The sequence below is a fragment of the Belonocnema kinseyi genome, chromosome 1, assembly GCF_010883055.1.
Source record: "Belonocnema kinseyi isolate 2016_QV_RU_SX_M_011 chromosome 1, B_treatae_v1, whole genome shotgun sequence".
Taxonomy (NCBI): domain Eukaryota; kingdom Metazoa; phylum Arthropoda; class Insecta; order Hymenoptera; family Cynipidae; genus Belonocnema; species Belonocnema kinseyi.
Window position 1 is genome coordinate 181,150,262 of NC_046657.1, and position 17,768 is coordinate 181,168,029.

Here is a 17,768-nt window from a genome sequence, read left to right on the forward strand (position 1 = left end):
CTGCTCTTCTGCATGTAAGCATAAGTTCCATCGATGATAGCAATAGCTCTGGGAATTTCTGGTTGTGGATTATAAAGTTCATTGGCGAATGATGTCACGTGTGTTTCAATGAATTCCTCTCTGCTTATCGCATTAAATCCAATGTTACCAGGCACAAATCGCTGCAATAAAGACTCTCTTACAGTAGAAATGGCCATGCTTGTAGTTTGCCGGCTCGAATAATGAAAAGTCACTTTCAGAAATTCATCAGAAAGACAATAAAAGCGTTAACTCTACATTCAATTCAAAGCCTTGGAGTATTAACATCAGCATTACAGAACATGTACGTTTGCCTGCCTGTTTGTGTAAGAACATTTAGTCTTAAACAGCCTGGCTCTTATGGTCTTGAAAGGCAGAGGAATGTATTAATAAAATGAAAGAAAAATTCAGAAACAACAAAATTTCAACTTCTTTTAAGTCATAAGGCCTACTTCCAGTTCGTCTGTCATTTCTTTTGTGAAATTCTTTGAAAAAGTGATTTCTTAGTCAAGTTCAAATCTTCTGCGCTTAGCGTTTGCCCGTTCTGAGAAGCGCGCTATATGAGTCAACGGTGTTGACTCATATTGTCATTGGTTTGGCTAAACATGTTACTGATTACTTCGTGATGCGTGTTTCGTATACAGACATCGCTTGTGTCGCTAAAGCTACTAGGATTGGTTCTATTCGCTGATCATGGGCGCTTAGCGTTCGACCCTCTGGCGAAGGGTACACTGTTATTATCGATGTGCGCACTAGTTACTAATATTACTTTGGTTACCATATCTTTCTTTAAAAAAGTAATTACTTAGTCAAGTGCAAATCTTGGGCGCTTAGCGTTTGATCGTTTCGAGAAGTGCGCTACATGAGTCAACGGTGTAGGCGAAAATATGACAGACCACGATCTGAACCGTGATTTCTATGTTGACATCGCTTTTGTAACAAAATCTGTTATAATTCGTTTTATTCGCTGATCTTGAGCGCTTAGCGCCGCATAGTGCTAAAACTGTCCATTTTTTGGATTTTTTTTACGTATATTTCATCCAGCACTTATAAGCTTAAAAATTACAAAGTTTCAGCTAAATCCACCGAAAGCCATTTTCCCAAACATTTAGTGCAGGGTCTTTAGCGAAAAATATGAGACTTTCAAAAGTGAAGAAACATCTTCCCACTCACTAAGAGTGAATTCATTATCTGTATTTTTGGAGCCATTGTATAATATGTTAAATTTATATTCAAGGTAATTACGTCACGCGAAACATCTATTAAAAAAAAAGTTTATAAGTAAATCTCGTACCAACAGATGGAATAATTAGATAAATGTCTTTAACTCAAAGCATAGTATGCAGCGGAAGCAAGTTCTGACCATGTCCGTATCTTCCCGATAAGGTCAGACGACGTTGTATCTCAGCAAACGCAAGTCCACTACATAAATATATCGTAAACTAAGCTACCTCGGCCCACATCTTGTGACCGATTGGTGTTGACCTTAGGTAAATTTTCCAAGCAGCCCTTATTTGTCGCCTCCGCAAATTGTTTAATTGCGTTTCAGTTAGTATGACTGTTTTTAAATCTGAGTATACATGCTATATTGAAAAAGTGAATACACTTTATTGAGTAAATTTATAATTTTTATTTATACATTTAATGTTAATCAAATTTAAACAATTCTAATATGTTAAATAAGCTTCAAAAAACATTTAAAAAATTTCTAACTCAGGAAAGCATTTATGTAAATAATTTATTTCGTTTTGGATTTGTTCATTTTTTTCAAATCTGACTGTATACTAAGTAATACAAACATTATAATATACATTCCAAAAATATCAAGAAACACATCTAACGATTTTTAATCTAATAAAAAGTAAAACTTTGCAGACAAAATTTTCATAACGTATGCGTTTGATATTCTTATTCAATTTTAATATAGTTTCAATTAAAAGAAATTAAAACGTTTTTTTAGTTAATTTAGTCAAAAACACTCTTGTATTTATAACTTTTAATTTAAGTTTATAACCTTGATAAATATTATATGCATATACACGGAGAAACTTTATGTTATAAAATTTGATGGTATAATTTTTATTTTTACAATAAGACAATAGCAAGCCAGGATATAGAGTCACTATTCCAAGAATTACTATTGTGAATATTAAACTCTGAAGTTATTATGTTTATTGAAATATAAAATAAATGATTAAATAATTGCACTTATACCAAAAGAGACTTACTATAATCTCTAAGACAGACTGTGAAGTTTACAAAACATAATAGTAAAACATTCTGTTTATGTTCATTCTACGCATTTCTAATTTTTCCCATAGAAAATAGGAAAAACTGCCATGGTCGAAAGAGCAAAATAAAAATTAATTCGCATTCACTTCACGCACTATACATTTTATACATTAAACATACAATCAGATATTTATATTTTATTCTAAGCTGAGAGAGCAAAAACCTTGGTAGAAGAAATCAGCCCTGGCGGGAATTGAACACGGGTCTCCGGGGAAGCAGAATGGTGATATATCCCTGTGATAAGACAAACTATAAGGTTTAGGAATTTTATCAGCCTCATGAACTTCGGCGCGTGTAATGACATCATTTTGTACTGAATGTTATTTTAACTGCTAGTTATTGCAACTACGGTTTTATCATTTAATTTGTGAATATCACTTTTTTCAACTTCAATCTGCTATCGAAAATATTAATTTTTCTAACTGTAAATGGCAATTATTAGGTTCGTAGTATATTTATAAATTAAAATTGAAAAATGATAAAATATAATACAATATAATAACAAAAACATATTATAGATGACATGAAGTCACAAAACTAAAATGATTTCCAAATAGTTTTTCATTTCTTTTTGCATAAAATTGGGCATCTCCCTTTATAGCACTGAAAATCGTGATACTTTTACAATCTTTTAAATGCGTGACGATTGTAACACAACACGGAAAAAAAAGTTTTATAGGTTATGGAACTAATTCAAGAGCAGTGGATATAAACGATGACTGAAAAGAGTTTTATGTCATTTCCAAAACATTTAATATAAATTGTAAAATTATTCAGGTGTAATTATAAAAAAATTCCGTAGTTTTTAAAATCAGCTTGAAATAAACAAAGTTCGATAATTATTGAGGAACAAATTGGTAAAAAGTCTTTAAAAGATTCGTAGAAATCAATTTAAAGATCCTGAGTGTTATTGTAAAGCACTGCATTAAATTAACTGGAAAACAGAGTTCCGTAAAATTCGAAACGACTCGGAGAATACTTTACGCGTAAGTGTGTGTGTGTATTTCGTTTGCTATATGAGAAGGTGGATAGTTATAGAGGCGGTTGCGTTGTTGAAATACAGGTTATTAAACCACTTTGAGCACACAGTTGATTTTTGTTACTTTTTAGCAGATTTGAAGAGTTATTATCTTTCTGGAAACAAATTTTGAGACCGTCAATTGTGAATGTTAGTTTCGGTTCCTATTGTTTTTTAAAAATATTTTAAGCTTAATTTCTGAGTATTAATTTACAAACCCTGATCCGCTTTTGCATTCTTTTCGAAAAAAATAGTACAGTGAAACTCTTTTATAGCGCCGATTGTGGGACTGACCTTGAGTGTGAACTAGCTCTTTGTAGCCCGCTCCGCCTTTGTTTGTTCACGCTTGACTGCTCGCGTGAGTAATAACCGCAGACCCCGCGGCCCCCGCATAGTTTCTATTATTCCTACCTACGTTTCGGCGTCAATTCTTGGAATGGCTATAGAAGGGAGGTCTATTGAAGTGTTTCATTGTATTTCAAATATTTTATACACATTATATACATTTTGGCGAACAATTGTTTTGGATGGTTTTTCTTTTCCTTTTTCAAAGTATTCATAAATATAATTATCTTTAATAATCTTTAAAAATTCTGCAATTATATAATTTTTTGAATGCCGGTTTTTTTGGTAAAACTGATTTGTTTAATTTTCGCAACAAGGAGTGACGCCAAAGTTCGCCTATTTTTTGGACCTCCCTAGCGACTTGGTGAAAAAATATAAAAATATGTTACAAGTATCAAATTACTCGCCATTAAAAATAAAAATGAGCATGACTTTTCGTTTCTTAAAAGGTTTAAAAAATTACCCCTATTTAGGGGTTGAGCAGACCTCGGAAAAATTAAAAAATAGAAAATACCACTAATTATACAATTATTTTTCACATCAACCTCTTATCAATGAAGAAAATACGTGATTTCGCTTTTATAAAGTTTATTTTATAGAATAAATACAATGAAAAATGATTCAATAATTAGTGGTATTTCCTATTTAAAATTTTTTGGTGGTCTTCTCAACTCCTAAACAGCGATAATTTTGTGAATTTTTTAAAAAACGAGAAACGATGCTCACTTTGTTTTTTATTGACGAGTAATTTGATACATGTAACATATTTTTATATTTTTTCACTAGGTCGCTAGCAAGGTCCAAAAAATAGGCGAAAAAACAGCCTATTTTGGCGTAACTCTTTGTTTTCTATAATTTTAAATAATTTTTAATAAAATGTTTACCAACTATGTATAAAATATGACAGCTTTTTGAAAAGTTTTTTGCATGCAAATAAATACAAATAAAACACGGTAATAAAAGTAATATTCATTTTTGTATAGGTTATTCACATTCTACATAACCATTGCACACAAATCCCAATTAGTCAAAATTATTAACCAGAAGTATCGCACGAGCCAGAGCACTATAAAAATTATTACTTGCAGAATTTCTGAAGTTTTATATAGGAATTTACATTCATTAACATTGTAATAAATACAAATTTTTAAAAACCTTCGAGGACGAAGCGCTTCAGACTGAGTTATCGGCCGATGGAATTTTTTTTCGTCAAAATGCAAATGTCCTGTGCAGAATATTGGAAAGTCCACTTTCTCTAAAATCGCGAAAAAGCATATATTATTGCTTTGAAAAAGTAATTTATTAAAAAATTTATGAACTTAAACTAAAATTTACAATTGGTGGTCCTCCCTAAATAGTCAAAAATTTATACTCAAAAAGTGGACATGATTAATATAAGTAAGGAAATCCATGTAAAATGTAAGCCTAAAATAGATCAAAATATAGAGGAGAGTACTCGAATATGAGATATTCTCGTAATATGAGAACACGGGGTATCAGCTAAACTATGAGACCCACTCTGTTGGTTCTATCACTAACTTGTAGCCCTTGAAGAAAGAGTAATTTCGTGGTATAGTCCATTTTTCATTGTGCTTCTAAAGATTATAGGCGAACTTTTTGTGAAATCGATGGTGTTCGAGTTCTTGGAAGGGAATTCTATAAACCCTATTTATTATTCATGAAATTTGTATTTAGCAGTAAAGTTTGCCTGGAGTCATGGGAATTGAATAACTAAGTAGGAAAATATCGATAGTGTTGAAGTTTTTCATTGTACAGGTCAGACATCGTAAGTGCATAGTTGCACGGTGTGGTTCTCATAATATGAGATACCTGTGGTTTATATAACACTGTGGCTACGAGGGGGAAATTGGTTACAAAAATATTTGTGACAACTGCAAAAACTAAATATATCTAAATAACAGTAAATTTATACTTCAAAACATAGAATGAAGTTTTTTATGAAAAATAATACTTTATTTTGCATTTTATTAGCTATTTCCTGGGGTCTCTCATATTATGAGAATAGTTTGACGAGTTTGGAAAAAGCACTTTTTTACATTTTTTGTATTTTCAGCATAAAAAAAATTTTTAATAAAATTTTTTATTTGAGCTTCTTATGACAAACTAAATTTCCTTTAAAATGACCTATATTCGATAGTTTCTTTAGATGTTGTGTCCATGTTTGACAGCATCTCATTAGATCTCGCTTTAGATTGCATTGAAGAAAAACTTAATTTAAATCATAACTTGACAAAAATAACTAAAAATGAATTTCTAATAGCCACCAGAACAGTTTTCAATGGTACCCTTTTCTCCTTTAATAATAAATTTTACAAACAAATTTCGGGTTGCCCTACGGGTTCACCATTATCTCCTGTAGTTTCTGATTTAGTTTTACAAGATGTTGAAAAAGGAGCTTTACAATTGTTAGATTTCACACCTACTTTGTACAAACAATATGTCGACGACATTTTAGCCATTATTCCCACAGATAAAATTTAAGTTTTCTTAAATGCATTTAATAGTATTGAAGATTGTATAAATTTCACTCATGAATGTGAGATTAATAATGTTATTAACTATCTTGATTAAAAATTATAAAAATTCCAAATGGTGATTTATTAACCAATTGGTATAAAAAACCTTCTTGGTCTGGTAGATACTTAAACTATAATTCACATAATTTATTTGGTCATAAAATTGGTTTAATTAAGGGTTTAGTAGATAGATGTGTAAAATTATCTGACATTCAAATTAGAAAAGAAAATTTAAATCTATTAAAAACAACTTTAGTACAAAATAACTATCCTCTTGAGTTTGCAAATGACATCATTAAAGAACGCATTCATGAGATTTACAATAAAAGTAATAAAACTAACAAGAAAAGAAATTGGAGTGATACTTACAATAGATTTAATTTAAATGTTACTTTGCCTTACATTCAGGGCCTATTAGAAAGATTAAGAAATTCACTTAAAAAATTTAATGTCAATGTTTATTTTAAAAACACTAATACCTTAGATAATTATTTGTCAAGAAGAAAGGACGTCGATTCCATTGAAAATTTATCTGGTGTTATTTATTTAATTAAATGTAAATGTTGTAATGAAGCTTATATAGGTAAAACTGGCAGAAGATTAAAAACTAGAATTGCTGAACACAAAAGAGATTGTGAAGTTGGGAATTTTAATACAGGTCTGTCGCAACATTCTTGGAATTTCAATCATTACCTTGATTTTGATTTTAAACGTATTAAAATATTAGCTACAGAAAAAAATACTTATCAACGACGTATTATTGAGTCTATTTTTACAAACAAATATCGTAAGATTTCAGTTAATTTACAGACTGAAATTCTAAATATTAATAAAATTTATCAGCGTATTATAAAATAATGTTTTTAATATTAATCATCTCTATATGTATATATGTGTATATGTATGTTTGCTATATGTGTGTATATATGTATGCATATGTACGTATGTGTACATATACACATTTTTTTAAATTTCTTATTTCAAATTTAAACTCAATTACGCGCTTCCACATCAGTGGTTTTCAATGGAAACTTGCCTATTACATCATCGTTCATTACGTATTCTTCATGTATTTCTGAAACTGTCAATTTCTGTTCGTCCATCCTAACCTACGCTAATTTTTGTTTTGTCGTACTATATTTAAAAAAAAATGTAGTCTAATCGATTGAAGTCTCGAAATTTTTTGAGACTTCTAAAATGACAAAATTTTAATTAATTTTTTTAAAGACAATTGACTTTTTTGACTGAAATTTGATTTGTTTGACTATTTTAAACCATCATCAACTCAGGTAACAATGTATTTAAATCTACGTAATTATCCATCATATTTGTTCAGACTAAAATTACTAATCGTTAATATAATTATTTAGGTTAAGAACCTTTGAAAAAGGTACGCATGTGTACCGAAACGTCAGGAAGTTTCAAAAGGAGTTTTTTCTATTAAATAAATATCTGAGTTTCGAAGAACATGTTTTTTTGACTCATATTTATTTTTCGATTTACGATTGGACCGTAAGATAATAGAATTTATGACCTGAGCGGTAGTAGATGCTATTTCGTCTCGGATTTTAAATAATATAGAAACTTTCTATACATATAGTGAAAATAGTTCATCACATCGTATAACCAGACCATTTTGACTTGCACTGAACTGTCTTCTATATCCGTTACTTTTGAATTAGTTCCGTAAACTTATTATAACTTATTTTTTCCGAGAAAATACTTAGTAAGATTGACATTTTCGATCCGGAAATTTTTTTTCTAGAAAATATGGTCCATTTTAAGACGAGAAGGTCTTTAGAAACTTTTTCGTTTAGTGCATATTTTAAAAGATATAAATTTTTTAAGGTCCGAAATTTGACGTTTTTCACTAAGTTTGAACGTTAACAACATTTGACCTATTCAATATGTTTGAAAATTGAAAAAAGCGTACTCATTCTTTAAAAGTTACTTTATAACCTAATGCAATGCAACATTAGCGCGGACATGGCGGAGATATGATTTTCGCGACTAACAGTCAGCAATTTTCCGACGTGCCTACCACTCTTGCGCGCCGCGCGCGTCGTAGTCACATGTGCTCGGCCGCGCGCAGTCGATATTTGGGGATTAGGTTTGAATTCGAAATAAATATCAGTTTAAAATAAGTTGTTATTGATATTAACAATCTATTCTTATTGATCGATAAGTTCCTTGCGTACGTCATTGAATTAACTATAAATTGAAATAACTCATTGCTTTGAGCTAAAATGATTTTGAAAATACTTCTCAAAATACTTTGTTAATATAATAAAATCCATAATAAAATTAACAATATTACAAATACTGAATTTCTTGAAAAATAATTAGAAATTTATATCAAATTTTCTTATATACATTAAAACTTTAATCCGATATAGAGTTGAATTTATGTCTCAGTGCACATGCTGTTGTCCTCCGCCCCACTTGTGTTATGCTTATTTCTACTTTTCTTTTTTTAATTTGGGAAGAACAAAATGAACAACACCTAATTCCAGCCCTAACGCAAATGCATGATTTATCTGATATGCAGGCAACGCAATGGCAACTGGGTACGCAAGAGCGGTAGGCACGTCGGAAAAGTGCTGAATGTTAGTCGCGAAAATCAAATCTCCGCCATGTCTGCGCTAATGTTGAATTACATCAGGTTATAAAGTAACTTTTGAAGAATGAGTACGTTTTTTTAATTTTCAATATTGAATAAATCAAATGTTGTTAATGTTCAAAGTTAGTGAAAAACGTCAAATTTCGGACCTTAACAAATTTATATCTTTTAAAATACGCATTTTACAAAAAAGTTGCTTGAGACATTTTCATCTAAAAATGGGCCATATTTTCTAGAAAAAATTGTCCAGATCGAAATAGTTAATTTTTCATAATTTGTTTAAACAATTGCGATTTGAACAAAATCTGTCACTTTTTCGAAAAAACTGGGTATATTCGGATTCAGCGGCTCAAAATACATAAGAATAACATCTTTTTAACCTTTTGACATATTATTGCATACGGCAGCATTGCCCGTTCCCGGACTGAGAAGTTGTTTAATTTTTATCAAGATTTCAATTGGCATTACACATTAAAACCCTTAATCCATGTTCGGTAAATCTATCAAAGCCGTGACCTTTTTTAGAAGGTTAAAATAAATGAATTTGGGAATATGTGGTATTAATAATTAAGTAATTTTCGAGTTAATTTCACTTACAACAACTTCTTTAAACCAAACTTCATTTCAACATTACAAAAATTATTTAATATCAAACAATTTACCGAATCCATTTCAACTAACATGCAGGCAGTATAACTTTAAGTCATGTAATAATTCACCCTGTAGATATGCTGTTTTCCAAAGGAAATATGATGATACGTATTTAACGGTTTTACGAAAATAATAATTTTCGCAAATTTACGAGTATTTCAAATGTTAGGTCTATTTAAAAAATATACAATTTTTGCTTTAAAACCTTGATAGCTTTGGACCTAATGGAATTTAGGCTTACTTTCTTGCTTCTAACGAGGTTAATTATTACCGCACTTGAAAATTCGCTGAAAAATTAATAAAATGGTAGTGTTTTTTCTGAAAATATTAAAAGTCGATTTTTTTAAAAACGCCAATCTTTATTTGCTCAGATTTGTTTGCTTAATTCGTGCTTGAATAACAAAGAAATCTTGACAGTGATCCTATATTTTTGTGATACCGCTGTGGTATCACGACATTTAATTTAGATTTTCGCGGAACAGAATAATTTTGTTGCGAACTTCCGCAATAATTTCTTCGAATTCCATAACTTTTTTTGATTGAAGTTTCTTCAACTTTTATAAGATGCCTAGACAGTCCTGTCGTATAAAACTTATTATAAAAATCATCAATATACTAAAGGGCTGCGTTAACATTGAACCTTAACCCTCCGTTCACATACTTCTTTTCCCTACCTTCCGTTGACAGACAGGGTCTTTCGAGTCCTATTCAGTTTTTGAAATGTTTCTGGCTTTCAAAAAATCTAGTAAACTTCAGGTTTATTTTTTAAAGTATCTACTGAACGCTCCAATTGTTGTTGCTGTCTAACGTAATTTTGCAACAAATAAATTTGTTAAAAAATCATTGTAGAGTTTGAAAGCTTAGAATATGACCTTCGAAGAAAATATAGGCCCATTGGCGGCGGCTTCAAAAAGTTGAATTATTTGAAGACCTTAAAAATGATAATATTTTACAGTGATTCATGCAGACAATTCCATAGAAAAACTAGTATATTGAATGTTACTCCATATTTATTGTATAAAAAAGACCTAAATTACATAAAAATTTCATGCTGCTCATATAAATACCCGAAAATACTAAATAATGCAAAACAATTAATGTTCACTAATTGGTAAGCACACTAACGTGGTTTACAGACAGGGTCTTTTATGTCACCGTACGCAATTTCAACGGGCACCGCTCAAAGCTTAAATGATGAACTGCAGCGCCACTCACAGGACCTGATCCTATTACTACCCAGATTTATCAGAGGTTATAATATACCTGTTACTGCCAATTTTTCATTGAACATTGCACTTTTAGTAAACATTTCCCTCCTAGAATAAGCCTGTATATTATATTATATTATATATTTATTATTATATTTATTATTATTATTATATTATTTATTACTATATATTATAATAAGTCCTGTGAATTAAGGCCAAATAATACATTAAAAACAAGGGGCGTAACCGAGCCCATGCAAACGAGCATGAAGTTGGCTACACGAGGGGCCGCATGCCCCCGAGTACAGTCCACATGCGCGTTGGTATTCGCGAGGTTTCAGCCCCTTGCCGCGTATACTATTTTTCACAAAAAGAACATTGAACGAGCATGACACAAATATTGACGAACACGCAGTGACAATTCTTTCAAAGAGACGTGAAGTTTGCGTTGCAACGTAAGAGATGCCACTACAGCGGACGGAAAGTTTGTGCGCCTGTAGTGGCAATACTTGAGAAGTTTGTACGGTAGCGTCAGGTCCTAACTCGCGAAAGTATACATACTCTAGGGTTTGTCATAACAAACTTGGAAACTCTAGGGTTTGTTAAGTACTTTCGTACACGCTCACCGCAATATAGCCAGTTTCGTCCTACTTCGCAGGCCGCAAAATCCGCAATTTTCGATGTGCGTATTGTGAAAGGGGCTTTTCACAGTGAAAGGTTAGAATGAAAATAAAGTGTACAATTGTGTAGTGTTGATGTCTGGAATGATTAATTCCTGTCTGGAAGCAAGAAATCTATTTACTGAGTGAACTACGCAATGCTTAAATTGAGATTGGTGAATTAGTTTACTTCTAACGTAATTTGAACCGACCAAAATGGCCTTTTCTGCAATATCTACTTAATTTTGCAAAAATGCATGTACAATTTTACATTTATAGAAATATCCGAAAATATGCCTTTTGGTGTGTTGAAAAAGTGGGATAACTTAAAACTCAAAATAATAAATAGTTTGGGTTAGTTAGTTTAATTTTAATAAATATAAATAGTTTAATTAATAATAGTTTTTAGCTATAAACGGACTGATAGTTTTTTAAGGAAGTAACACGGACAGTGGTTGAAAAACAATAAAAAATGATGATTTGGAATCTCAAAGAGTTGTGCTGTCAGGTACACTTTAGGGAGCATTGATTTTTACTAAATAAATTGTTGAAAAATGGTAGAAAACGGGGGCATATTTTGGTCTCATAGAAAAATGTAATAACTACGTTAATATTTTATCTCACATTAATGGTGGTTTAAAACATTCGAAAGTTATCATTTTTACATGAGAAGAGAGGCGTCAGTACAGCGGGCAGACATCCAATACAGGATGGGCGATGCTTTAAGACCAGAAGAAACAAGAAAATCAAGGTTTCTTTCAAGCTCAAAGATCAGATTGAATTCGATGACGCGCTCCATGGACATTTTTCCACAAGAGTTGACATTAAACCAAAAGACGCATGCATCAACTTACAAAGTGATTCTGGGCAAGACAGTACGCGTCCCGCATTCACTGTGTGCTTGATTATAGAACATCTGGCAGGAAGTTCAATGTCAGTTTCCGACCATTCGCGCAAACTAGGGATCCGTCATAACACACTCAACAAGGCAAAGCTGCTGACCATCAGGCAGCATATTGCTAGCAGAATACGGTTACTATCTAATTCTAGGAGAAGTCTAGAGCGAAAGAAGAGGTGGTCCAGAGAAAATTAACAGTTATTCTCAACTATCCGCCTAAACCAAAGGGAGGAAAAGATATTCTGGAGATAAGCTTATGAAGTCCAGCATGCACTGGATAAAGATGCAAAAACATAAATAGCTTGATGGAGCTTTGCAGTGTCCTCAGAACACCCGAGGGGGAATGTCCACCTACCACTATATTTGACCCGCATTTTTACCTTATATCTAAAGTTGGAAAAACCTATTCCAAAGTGGTTGGTGTAAGGATGCACAGCGCTGCTTCCGAAGATGGGCGACTTATCTGACCCTAAGAAGATAGAATTTTACGCAAAATCAGACCTGCGTGGAAAGATATGTACGTAGAACGTGGCTGAAAGAAGCACGTAGCAGGGTATAGAGAGAGCCTGCTTAGGGTTATTTATTAATGGTCTACACTGACTACCGAAAAGCTTTCGATTCAACATTCATAAAATTATCATCTAACGGAAAACTTAACGGTGTATCGACACATCGTGAGGTGAATAGAGAGATTAATACCTCTTTGGAACACCGGTTTGACAATCTTATTTGGAAAACATCGTGTGACAACTAACAATGTTACCATTCAGAGAGGTGTCTTTCACAAACCCCCCCCCCCCCCCTATGCACTTCAATTTTGAAGATAAATTAATGTTATTGTGTTTAAATTTTTCGTTATCTTTTCTAGTTTCTTATGCCGTATGGTGATTTTTGATTTTTCAAAATATAACATAATTTCTTCTATTGCTATGGGCTTATTATTTGTTTTTAGTATTGTTACCTGCTACGAGCTATATTCACATAAAACTATTTAATGTGTGAAAATTCTCATTTCACCCACCATATTGGATTCGCCATCTTGAAATTTAAAGACACTAAATAGAAATTCGTCATTGTGTTCCCTAAAACCCTTATTTTAATATCCAACACGTGCTATAATCACGTGAAACGATTTGATGTGTGAAAATTTTCATTTGAGCCACCATATTGGATTCGCCATTTTTAATTCTTCTAATTTGATAAATTTGGGATGGTTGTGTGAGGACGAAAGGGGGGATATGGAGCAGATACAAAGTATGAATGAGGACCTGAGGGTAAGATACGAGAGATGGGAAAAGGACGTAAAAGAGCTGAAGAGGAAAGTAAAAGGATTGCAGAGGGAGTTGGCTTCGGGTAAGGAAGGAAAAAGAGGATAAAATTAAGAAGATGGAAGAAGATATTAGGGTGTGGAAGGAAAAGGCGGAAAAAAGGCTGAAGAAGGTGGAAGGCAGGTCGGGAATGGAAGCAGTTGACAGGAGGAGGGCGAGAAGCAAGGTATTTGGGAGAAGGTAGATATTATGATAGAAGAGAAAGTGGGAGAGCGTTGAAATGAAAAGAAGGAGAGAGTGGATAGGGAAAGGATAAGGGCAATGGAGTTAAAAATGGAAAGGAGAGAAGGCAGATAGGAGAAATAATATAGTTAAGAGAGGATTGAAGCTAAAAAGCGGGGAGAAAGGGAGCGGGGAAAGCGCTGCTACAGAGCATACATTGAGTTAAAGGCAAAGTAGGGAAAGTTAGGATGGAGGAGAGAAAGGAGAATGAAGTGACAATGGTGAAATTGAAGAGCTAGAAAGAAAAATTTGGGGCAATGCGTAACAAAAATAGAATAAAGGACAAGAAGGTTTTCATCGATCAAGATGTGACGAGGAAGGAAAGGGATGCGCACAGAATGTTAAATGACAGGGCTAGAAAGGAGAAGCGTGAAGGGAGAGCAGCAAATGTGGGTATGGGAAACGCAGGTTGGGGATAAGCGAGAAGAGTGGAGCGACGAATGGAGGAAATTTTTTAAGGATTCATTTCAGGGGTCAGATACACGGACGAGAGATGAGGGGATTAGAACAAAAGGGGGCAAGGCAGAGGCTGAAGGGGGTAATGAAATAAGTATGGAGGGAAGAGGGGTTCCCAAGAGGGTGGAGAGAGGGGTTGATCGTATAACTGTATAAGAAAGGGGACTGAGAGAGGCTATAAAATTATAGAGGAATGACACTAATGAATACTGCGTACAAAATATACGCGATGAAGTTATCCCGTGAAGAAGTTTTGAAAGGGTTCTAGTCGGGGGCTAACGAATTTCCCCTATTTCTAATCGGGATTTAGTGGGGAAAACAAGTGGGACGCTGTCGGCAACGTAATTTTTTGGCCATGTGGGCTTTGCTAGACTTTCTAGTTGTGTTTTAGTAGGGGTCCCCCGTTCACAACACTACCAAAAAGAAGTACCCTGCGATGTTCCTATAAGGGTATTTGTTCACCTAGACTAGACTGGATATCCAAATTTCCGCCTTGCGGGATATCCTACGGGTTATCTCCGGGATATCCTTGGAAAACCCTGGGAGATAAATGGGATCAAATGGGATATCCCGGTATATCCTATTGCTGTGAGGGAAGATGAATGCCCTTTAAATCATACATACAATTTCCTAAATACTATTAAAAACAGTCAAATTTCTTACACTTGCAGCCTGAAGCGATATTTTCTATAGAAAATTGACGATTTGATGTTAGGATGATAGGACTCCACTACACAATTTCACTATTTTTCAACATTAAGAAATGTGAAATTCATAATATATTTTTATATTCGCGACGTGTATGCTCACTCAAAACTTTAATGAATATTTATTCAAATGCTAAAAATGTTGATCTCTTCTCGACATGTGACCACGTAGCCGGCTGGCAGGAAACATCTATCATGGCGTCAGTCAATGTGCGTCGCCTGTGGTGCGCAGCATTCAGGCGGCAATTCAAAATACGAGTACATCGAACTCCAAAAATACGTGCTCAGAACACACGAGTGCTCCATGGTTAAAAACCTCTCGACTCCAAAGGAGCGAGGGGATTTTTTTCCCTCTTCCCCTGCCTTATTTGAGATTCAGGCGTGCGCGAGTGCGCGCTGCTTTGAATTGTATGTGAGCGCACGCGTGTTAGGCCTGTGTGCGATTTCACGCATTACCGCTGAAATATAAACGTCACAGGAAAGTGATCTTTTTTCACGCTCGTGTCTTTGGAGTTCCCAGGTACCGAACTTCTCGTATCTTTGGAGTTTGACTATATAGTTTTACTTTGAAATACTTGACATTTTGGTGTAAGAACATATCAAATTTTTTAACTGACCTAGCATTTTTGTGCAAAAATTTCTTAAGCACAGCATTGACAAAATCATATCTGTTTGAAACTTTTATAATTACTTATTAAATTATAAAATTAAAAAATATCGAAGTGTTAATTTTCTTAAACATATAAATTCATTAAAAGATACTGTGGAGTTGAGAAAGAAATTGTTATTATTTTATCAGGCCTTCTAAGAACATACGAAATTTTACGAACAAAAGGAAACGGGATTATCGATATTAAAATTTAATTGTAAAAAATGTTTCTCAAAAACTTACATCAAAATATCCTATGTTAAAAATATAAATTTGGAAAACTTCTGCTAGCAAGTAAAGAAGCCTTTAAAAAATATATTTTTTGCATTCTTATAAAAACAATACATTTCAGTTTCCTCATCTTAAACCTTGCAGGGAATTAACGAATAAATGTAACAAAAAATGATTAACAACTTAGGTAGGTTATTATTTATTAAATATTTACGCCATTTCTTTAAATGCAGTTTGTAATAAAACTTGAAATAAAACTAAAAATCTTTTTATTTCTAATCTGAGTGCAATATACTTCAATTAAACAATAAATAATCAACAGATCGATAGACTTTCTTAATACATTAACTTTGCTTATGCAAAGCAAGAAATTGGCCGCTAGAGCCTGATTGGACCCGATCAGTTTTTTCTATACTAGAAGTTCTGGTAGGGGCCCCATCAGAATCCAACATCAAATAGGGAAAGATAGGGAAATTAATCGTCTAGGGATAAATGCTGTTCAAAAATACCCATGTGTATTTCTCGCAATTATGTGCTGTGCAAACATGAAAACCCCACGAGCTTTATTATCCTAACTTCAGATAGTTTTTTTGCAGTGTTTTATTCCGCTGTACAGGAATCGATAAAATACTTTTAATTGCTCGGTTGATAAACATAGCTGCTAACTGTTTCAAAGAGTTGTTTAATGTATCTGGTGACTGATAAATTTTATTTTCGCGTGTATTTTTAATCTAAAATTAGGATAGAAAAAATGTTTTTAAATACTGCCTAATGTTAACGTTTCGAAAAATCCCTAAAAGTACTTCTTTTTCTATTTTAAGATTGACCTGATATCGGTTTTCAAATAATGATTGTTGTATAATTTAATTTCATGACAGGATATAAATGAAAATAAAGAGCTTCTTTAAAATAACATATCACCTGGCTCTGCTTTTCTGGAATCTCCAAGAACACATTCTGTACCTAAAGCACACTGGAAATGAGAATTTCCCTCCATGGGAATCATACTGAATATTGCAATATCTTCATCCTTCTCTTTCGCTAGTTTTATTCGTTCTTCGCCTACTGTTTTGGTCTGTAGGTGCAATTTACTTGAGAGACGCTCACTTAGTGCATCAGCACTCATTTTTTAAAAATTATAATTCTAGCCAGCTTCAGAAACTTTTTTAGTGAAAGTCAATTAATAAAATCCTTTTTTTCAAACTTTTGCTGCTTTTTTTCTGCTGTTAATATATATAAATAAAATTATTATTAAAAGTTAGAGCTCCCCTCTTTTTCGTCTCGTTTATGGAAAATTTAGTATAGACATAAATAAATACATACATTTTAAAAATCATGGATACGTCTGGCTTGGTAAAAATTACGTGAACATTGTTTGAATTTTTTACTTTCTAAATTTACACGCTTTCCAAATATATTTTTTAAAATTTAAAAACAAAAAAATGTATATAAAATAAAATTTGATTAGTTTTTATTGTAAAATGGTTGTGAAATTCTCGATTTTGTATACATTGTGATGATACAGACAAAAATTGATAAGAATTTGAAACTGATTTATTGAAAGTATTAAACCGCGGATATACGTGGACGGACACTGAATACACTGTGTATATTGCGAAGAAGTTTAAAGAGGATCGTCCGTATGATTCAACCGAAGGCTTGTGAGTCACTGAGAGGATAGACTTGTTCGCTTATGCTCGTTTCACCAGGAGACGGGAGCGACGCGACACGACGCAATACGACCGTGATAAGTCGAGCAGTTGACCGCTTAAAGAAACATTCAAATATTGAGTAAATTCTTATTCAACATGTAGATATATTCTATTTTCTAATTACTTATTCATTTCTTATGAAATGACTCACAAACGGTTAAGTTGATCATTTTGAAGTTAACTAAAAATTACCATTAGAAGCATTTTAGACCATAGT

The 17,768-nt window shown here is 32.8% G+C and overlaps 1 protein-coding gene across 6 annotated transcripts in view; it reads right to left on the minus strand.

The window, feature by feature from the left end:
* Positions 1–17,768, minus strand: part of LOC117182856 (four and a half LIM domains protein 2) — a 912,604-nt gene that overhangs the window by 82,908 nt on the left and 811,928 nt on the right. Inside the window, exons 1-2 of one of the 6 annotated variants that reach the window (XM_033375998.1) lie at positions 17,163–17,508; positions 16,761–17,062 (exon numbers count right to left, since the gene is read on the minus strand). The exons of 3 other annotated variants lie outside the window; for them this stretch is intronic. In XM_033375998.1, coding sequence (XP_033231889.1) covers positions 16,761–16,965 — 205 coding nt within the window. In that variant the 5' untranslated portion in view covers positions 16,966–17,062; positions 17,163–17,508. Of the gene's footprint in view, positions 1–4,394; positions 4,929–16,760; positions 17,119–17,162; positions 17,509–17,768 lie in introns of those variants that run through there. 2 more of the 6 variants (XM_033376005.1, XM_033375985.1) reach the window with 2 other exon arrangements.